Source organism: Halichoeres trimaculatus, unplaced genomic scaffold, assembly GCF_033239565.1.
Source record: "Halichoeres trimaculatus isolate MK-OKI-2021-1 unplaced genomic scaffold, fHalTri1.1 fHalTri1_scaffold_6, whole genome shotgun sequence".
NCBI lineage: Eukaryota > Metazoa > Chordata > Actinopteri > Labriformes > Labridae > Halichoeres > Halichoeres trimaculatus.
Genome location: NW_027437184.1, coordinates 38,876,153 through 38,883,572, shown reverse-complemented (window position 1 = coordinate 38,883,572; position 7,420 = coordinate 38,876,153). Strand labels below are relative to the sequence as shown.

Here is a 7,420-nt window from a genome sequence, read left to right as displayed (position 1 = left end):
TGAAGTAATGTTAAAATCTGACCAATATTTCTCATCAACTTGATTCCTAACAACTTTTATACATCACCCTCCTGCGGTCAGTTTTAATCCTATCATCTTGTAAAGCATATCATCTTGTTCATCAGAGTCTCCAGATTCTCACAATGTTTTTGTTTTTCTTCTAGCCCTTAGGGTTTCAGCATAAATGCAGTTTGTTCGGACCTATGTCTAGCCCAAAAATCCAGCTTAAGATCAGTGGATACAAAGGAGTTCCAAAGTTCAACTGCCATTTCACACTCATGACATCAGCAAGATCACCATGGTAACCACACAGCTGTGGATAATCACTGATTAGTCTTTGAAGGACAGAGAAACACATATATTTCTTTATAATGCCTAAACAGCCAACCCAAACTGTCTTACACGAACACATACAGCCAACCCAAACACACACAGACCAACACACACACACATACACACACACACACACACACACACACACACACACACACACACACACACACACACACACACACACACACACACACACACACACACACAAACATTTTACCATCCAAAACCGTCAAAAGGCAGCAGAAGATTCAAACATGACAACCTTTCATCACACACAGCTGTTTATACTGAGTAATCAAAACATCCAGGAACAAAGACACACATGTACTTCAGTTACTTATAATACCATACCTCCCCCTTTGACTTAATCTACATGCTCCACTATTTATACAGCTTTGTCCCACAACTTATAATTGAAAAACTGCCGGTTTTTCTTCTTCTTCCTTCCTTTCTTCTTACTAGTGCTGCATTAATCTCTGTACTGTTTTTCCCCTATTTCTTCTACTTCTTCTCTCCATTCCACATTTTCAGCTCTGGTTCACATCATAACCCCTTTTTTAACTTTTAAATGATTAAACTTTATTTAAAACATTTTACCATCAAAAACAGAGACTGAAATAATCTTCTGATCCCCTGCAACTCCTTCAACTTCAACTGCTTCTACCTTTTGCAGACTTTGACTTGAGACTCTGTTCACACATTAAACTGCTCCTATTCTCTTCATCCCATTAACACATTAGTCATAGATTTCTGCTGTCTTCTACATTTTTGAGATTTCACTGTTTGGTTTCTCTCTCTTTGTATTTATTTATTTTAACTTTTAAAGGCTGATTTACATTTCCACTGTATCCGCGTTCTAAATCCACTCCTTTATTTTACATTTTCAGCTTTTTCCACTTTTATGCAAACTTTTCCAGCTTCAGCATTTCAACGCATTTGCTGCAAGGAAATGCAACTTCTCTAGTTTTTATTGATGTGCTTTCACAGATGATGTTATCTGAGCATGTTTTCAATCTTCTTCAATATTTCATTTTACCAGTTTTAATCTTTTATTTTTTGTTTTTATTTCCCAATGTTCCACCGTCATTAATTGGTAGACTCTAGGTGAACATTTCCACTTACTCTTCATATTTTAAGACCGGAGGTTTCTGCTTGGATGTAATGCAGCTAAGGTTTTGCTTCCATTCATTGTGTTTTGTGCAAAGCACACTGGGGTCCATGAATTTTTCTGGGTTTGAACACCTTTTTTTCTCTTGTTACTTTAAAAGCACCCATACAAAGAAATGTGACACAAAGTGCTGAGGAAACAAACCTTTACAGGCGCTAATTTAGTTAAGAAGCTACTTTCTACCTACATAATGGATACTTTGAGGAGGCTGCTAAGATCCAAGCTTTTGAATTAAAGTGACACTGACAAACTGAGATGGTCAGAGGAGCTGCTGACAGCTGGATTACCAGGGTTGTGGTCACACAGTCCTCCTGGTTAACTAGTGTTTCTAAGTCAGCATCAGTACCTAAAGCTGGCTCCTCCTCTGCTCACCTGACAAAGAGGCTCCGCTCATGGTCTCAGCGGCCATGGCCAGCAGGTGAGCGAAGTTGGCGCTGTCGTTGGTGTAGCAGCTGTCCACGGAGCTGATGAGGCTGGTGCGGGTGCTGGCTAAGTTCCCATCCATGACTGAGCTCCAGGTGTTCCACAGTGAGCTGTCCCATTCACTGTAGCAGGAGGAAGGTGAGCTCTGCAGGCGGGCGTGTCGCAGGCCAATAGGTGGGGCGTCAGACTCCATGTTTGCAGGGTCAACTTCCAGCTGAGAGGAGCGGGCTGGACCACAGAGGTAGCCCATAGTGGAAGAGTAAGGCCGAGGCAGGGGAGGGTGCTGCTGCGGTGGGACACTGCTGACAGGGAGGCAGAAGAAGCAGAGGTGTATGTTAGAGAGTATGTTAGACTTTTTCATATCTACAAAAACCTCTCTGAGCTGAAAAACCCATGACAGCCTCCCCTGTGCTTACCTGGGGCTGAGCTCCAGGTACTGAGTGGCCTCCTCTGCCGTCAAAGTGCCCCCCTGTTCATCTTTCATGGACCTGGAGCAGGATGTGGTAGAGAGGTGGCTGTAGGAAGGACATCTGTTATTGTTGATGTTGTTGGGATGCCCTGGTTGCCCCCGGTGACCTGGTGCAGGGCACTCTGACTGCAGAGAGTCCATGTCCACTGTAAGCTTTGTGGAACGGCTGGACCTGAAAGATGAGCAGGAGATAGACCCTTAAAGCTTCTTTTAGCTCCTGATTCTGTTACATCTTCACTTTAGAAATCCCTGAATCCTTCTGTAAACTGATCACAACGGTCTGCTCTAAAAAAAGCTCCAGATCGTCACCAGACTCGCTGATGTTAAAACTGATACATGACACTTTGGGGTTGTCCCAAAACACCAAGGTCTGTCCATAGCCCCCAGTAACCCACAGCAGGCCAGAGTGCTGTCCAATCAGAGGGAAGAGGGTTTGTGGAATAGACTGCAGCTAAAACAAAGTGTTTCAGATAAGATAAAGATAAGATAAAGATAAAATATACTTTATTGATCCCCGAAGGGAAATTCATGTGGTTTGGGATCATCTTCCGACTAAAGAATTATACACTCTGATGGCTGCAGAGAGGAACGATCTTCGGTATCTCTCAGTCCTGCAGCGCACAGGGGTGAGTCGTCCCCTGCTGCTTTTTCTCTGGTCAATGATGATGTGAAGTGGGTGATCAGAGTGACGTATGATGGCCTCCACTTTCTTCTGTGTATACCTTTCCACCACAGCCTCCAGTGAGTCCAAACTGGATCCAACCACAGAGCTAGCTCTCTTCACCAGTTTTTCCAGTCGCCTCTTGTCCTTCTGCTTTAAACTATTTCCCCAGCAGACTGCACCATAAAACAAAGCACTGGCTACCACAGACTGATAAAACATCTGCAGCAGCTTTCCACTGACATCAATTGATCTGAGCTTCCTTAAGAAAAAGAGACGGCTCTGCCCCTTCTTAAAGAGTGCATCTGTATTAAGGGACCAGTCCAACTTGTTGTCCAGATGTACACCAAGATATTTGTAGGTTGGCACCACCTCCATGTCCACCCCATGGATGTTAACTGGCTGATGGCAGAGCCCAGACCTTTGGAAATCCACAATCATTTCCTTTGTTTTTGAGGTGTTCAGTAGGAGACAATTTCTATGACTCCAGTCACAGAAAGCCTTTATCAGATCCCTGTATTCAGATTCCTGTCCATTTTGGATACACGCCACAATAGCAGTGTCATCGGAGTATTTTTGGATGTGGCAGGACTCAGAGTTGTATTTGAAGTCTGCAGTATGAAGTGTGAATAGGAATGGAGCCAGAACAGTTCCTTGCGGAGCCCCCGTGCTGCTCATGACCGTCCCAGAGACGCAGTTTCCCAACCTGACAAACTGTGGCCTCTCTGTGAGATAGTCTGTGATCCAGGAGACAAAGGATGGGTTCACTCCTATGTCTTTGAGCTTATCTCTCAGTATCATGGGCTGGATGGTGTTAAATGCACTTGAAAAATCAAAGAACATAATTCTTACATAGGTGCCAGGTTCTTCTAGATAGCACAGGGCACGGTGGAGCATGTATGTAACTGCATCATCCACTCCAATATGATCTCTATATATTGAATTCATTAGCACGTTCAACATCACCCACAATTGGCTGCCTTGTCTTTGTGTTATAACCAGAGATGTTATTGATTACTCTCCACACTTCGCGAATGTTATTATTTTGTAATTTTCTCTCAATGTTTTTTTTTTATATTTCACCTTAGCCTCCCTTAATCTCCTCTTCAGCACTTTTTGCACCAGTTTGAGCCGTTCTTTGTCGCGATCTCTAAATGCTTCCTTTTTCTGATTGAGGATATCCTTGATGTCACTTGTGATCCAGGGTTTGTTATTGGGGAAACAGAGTACAGTCTTTGATGGTATGATATTGTCTTTACAGAAGTTGATGTATTCAGTAAAACAGTCAACCTGTTTATCAATATCTATACTATTTTCATCTGTTTCTAACAATACATTCCAGCCTGTGCACTCAAAGCAGTCTCTCAGAGCCTCACTGGCCTCAGGTGTCCATTTTCTAACTGTTACAGTAGTTGCATGCTGCCTCAATACGCAGGGTCTGTAACAAGACTGAAGTAAAACCAGATTGTGATCCGACCTGCCCAGTGGTGGTAATGCAGTGGCACTGTATGCATCTTTGACGTTGGCATATAGAAGATCAAGTGTTCTGTTCACTCTGGTTGGGCAATTAACACAGAGGCTTAAATAAAACTTTTCTAAAACACCAGTGAGAGAAAAAAACAAGAATTTGTTTCAGCTGTTTGGCTTCAGCTTCTGGGGAACCAGAGGGACAGAATAAAGACCAAAACATGGCAAAATCAGGAGTCAGGCGTAGAAGAAGGGCGGGGGTTGTTTTTACAGTCGTATAAGAAGACAGCGGCTGTTGTTGTGAAAGGAGAAGAAGAAAAAGAAGTAGAGAGCATAATTTTGTTGCTTTGCAGCAAAGAATTGGTATGGATAGTATTTTCACCACATGAGTGTAACTCATCAGATTTTAGTCCAAAAAGGTCAGGAAGAAATGAAGAAATGAAGAGAGACTGGGACAGACAGTGACTAAAAGGAGAGTAAACATGGGTGTAGAGTTTCAGAGCTGGGAGTTATCAGTGAAAAAATGGGTGTGAAGGACGACGCTGAAGTTGGCTGTTTTCTGCTCCACAGGTAAAGGTGGATAACTTTTCCACAGCAATGTTTATTTGGTCTAAACTTCATTGTTTATGGTACAGTCGTCGTTTCTCTGTCTGAGAGTTTTCTTTTCTCTCTGACAGTTAGAGGTGGATTGGTGCTTCAGTGTTGAAGGCTAGCTCTGTCAAACAGAACATGAGCTGACAATCTGAACGTTGGATGTTTTCTACACACTGCACCTTAAAAAGGGAAGAGTATTCTGGGAATCAAACTTGGTACACATGAGCTCAGTGGAGGTGTGTGTCCCCTACCCTTCGTCTGAGGTAAGGCTATGATCATCCGTGCTATCCTCTATGGGCAGCGGTGGTGGAGGGGGCAGCATGTCAACCAGATGTAATGATGCAGAGTAATGCAGCAGGTGGGGACAGCAAGACACTCTGCTGCACTCAGGGTGTCCACCTGAAACAGGAAATAACAGGTTCTCAAATCACAACTGTGATCATTTTAAACTCAGTACAGCAGTCCATACAAACAACCTGCAATGTCAGTGTGTTTCCATTCACCTGGTGGTATATGACTGAGCCTCTGTTTGAAGACACTGGGCGGACACGCCTGGCTCCTGGTTGGCACTATGGGGACGCTGTTCACTGCATGTAACTCTACAGAAGAATGAAGAAACATTACCACAGACACTATGACTCTTAAAGTTATTTACATACTGTTTTTAAGGTTGCCCTCTGTTTCTAAGGTTGCCTTTTGGTTTTTTCAGTTCAAAGGACATTTACTGAAATTTCATCTGATGATAAAATGTTTCCAAAGAAAATGTCCCAAAAGAATTTCCTAAATCCTTTTTTTTTTTTTGGGTGAATGGAGGAGGGAGCAATGAGTGGCATGGTGCAAAGAGCTGCTGGTTGTAAAAAAAGAAATCATCTGCTTCTTTTTAAGGACCGGAGTCTCTGTAGGAGAGGTGTGAGAGTTACTCACTGGGGATCCTGAGATTTGATATTCTTAAAACCTGTCCCACATGAGCTGCACAGTTCTCCTTTTATTGCGCAGCACCTCATCAATGAACTGAAAGTGGACTGAAAAGGGTCGAAACACTGGGGGGTGGACTATGAAGCAGGTATGGAGGTAACTTCAGGCTGGTTTCCTTCTTACTGAGCTGAGCTCCAAACCTGTCCCAGTCTGAAGAAACAGCATCTACTGGATTTACTCATGAAACATTCTCAGTGGAGCTGATGCTCCCCTGGTATAATCACTAACTCAGTTCAGAGGACAAATGGGAGGTATCACAGTCAGATCTAATGATGGGAAAGAGCTTCCATTGGCTGTCCCAAGCTGTGCATTGACTCTGTTTTCTCATTCTGCTAACACAGCTGTGTTGATTACATTTGACTTGTTCATATTTTTACACCATAATTTACTTTTTAAGGGACGATGAATGATAAGAAAAATAAAAAAAATGATTTAGCAGTCGCTAAATCTTCTCTGAGGTCTGTGGTCAACTCATCTTTAAAAGTAAAAATAAATGTGCCAGCTTTAAAGGCAGCATGCTACGCAAATCCACTTTTGTATGCTTTACTAAAACCATATGTGTCCCTGGTGTGTCAGCAATGCCTCCTAATATGAACAAAATCCACACTCCCTCTTTTTTGCTTGCCCCTCTTTCTGAAAACCTCTCCTCAAACAAGCTGTTGAACACAAGCAGCTTCTCCCCCACCCATCGTCTGAGGGTTTAAGGATGGAGTGGATGCATTTTATTTTCAAAGGAAACCATCACCACTGCTCACGATTTAAGATCTCTTCAGAGACCAGAAACCTAAAGTTTCTCTGACCTGCTCCTCTGCTGTCACTAAGATAGGTGGACAGGATACAGTATGAACATATGAACATGTGCATGTTGTTTGTGGATGCTAACCAAAGTAAAGATTTGACCAATGTGGAGCTAACAAAGGCTAACAGTTTTAGCTCACCTCACAGTCTGTGAGTCAACAAGCGGAAGCTAAACTCCCTAAACTCTTTCTATGGATTGGTTTAACATGATGTGATCCATCTGCCTCTGGTCTCACTCATGGTAGGTAGGTAGGTAAGTTCATAACCATCAGGGCAGGAGTTTTGACCAATCAGAATCAAGCATTTTACACAGGCAGAAGATCAGCAAGACAAAAAAATACCTGGGTTACGTCAGACTCTATCATCTCCAGTGGCAGCTGGCTGCTGGTCAGTCAAAGAGGGGAAGCTCATTTTTTTCCGGCCTACATCATAAATTTGTTTATTGATTTAAATGTAAATTCTACCCTCCATCCCTTTTCAAGAAATGATCTGTGACCCTGTCGTACCAACAAGGTGTTTTTTTTCAGGGATT

At 42.9% G+C, this 7,420-nt stretch overlaps 1 protein-coding gene across 3 annotated transcripts in view; it reads right to left on the bottom strand.

Moving 5' to 3' along the window:
• robo4 (roundabout, axon guidance receptor, homolog 4 (Drosophila)) overlaps positions 1 to 7,420 on the bottom strand; it is a 36,436-nt gene that overhangs the window by 5,631 nt on the left and 23,385 nt on the right. For 2 of the 3 annotated variants that reach the window (XM_074671501.1, XM_074671503.1), the window contains exons 15-18: positions 5,619 to 5,714; positions 5,367 to 5,514; positions 2,341 to 2,565; positions 1,874 to 2,226 (exon numbers count right to left, since the gene is read on the bottom strand). In XM_074671501.1, coding sequence (XP_074527602.1) covers positions 1,874 to 2,226; positions 2,341 to 2,565; positions 5,367 to 5,514; positions 5,619 to 5,714 — 822 coding nt within the window. The remainder of the gene's footprint in view (positions 1 to 1,873; positions 2,227 to 2,340; positions 2,566 to 5,366; positions 5,515 to 5,618; positions 5,715 to 7,420) is intronic. The other variant, XM_074671502.1, reaches the window with a different exon arrangement.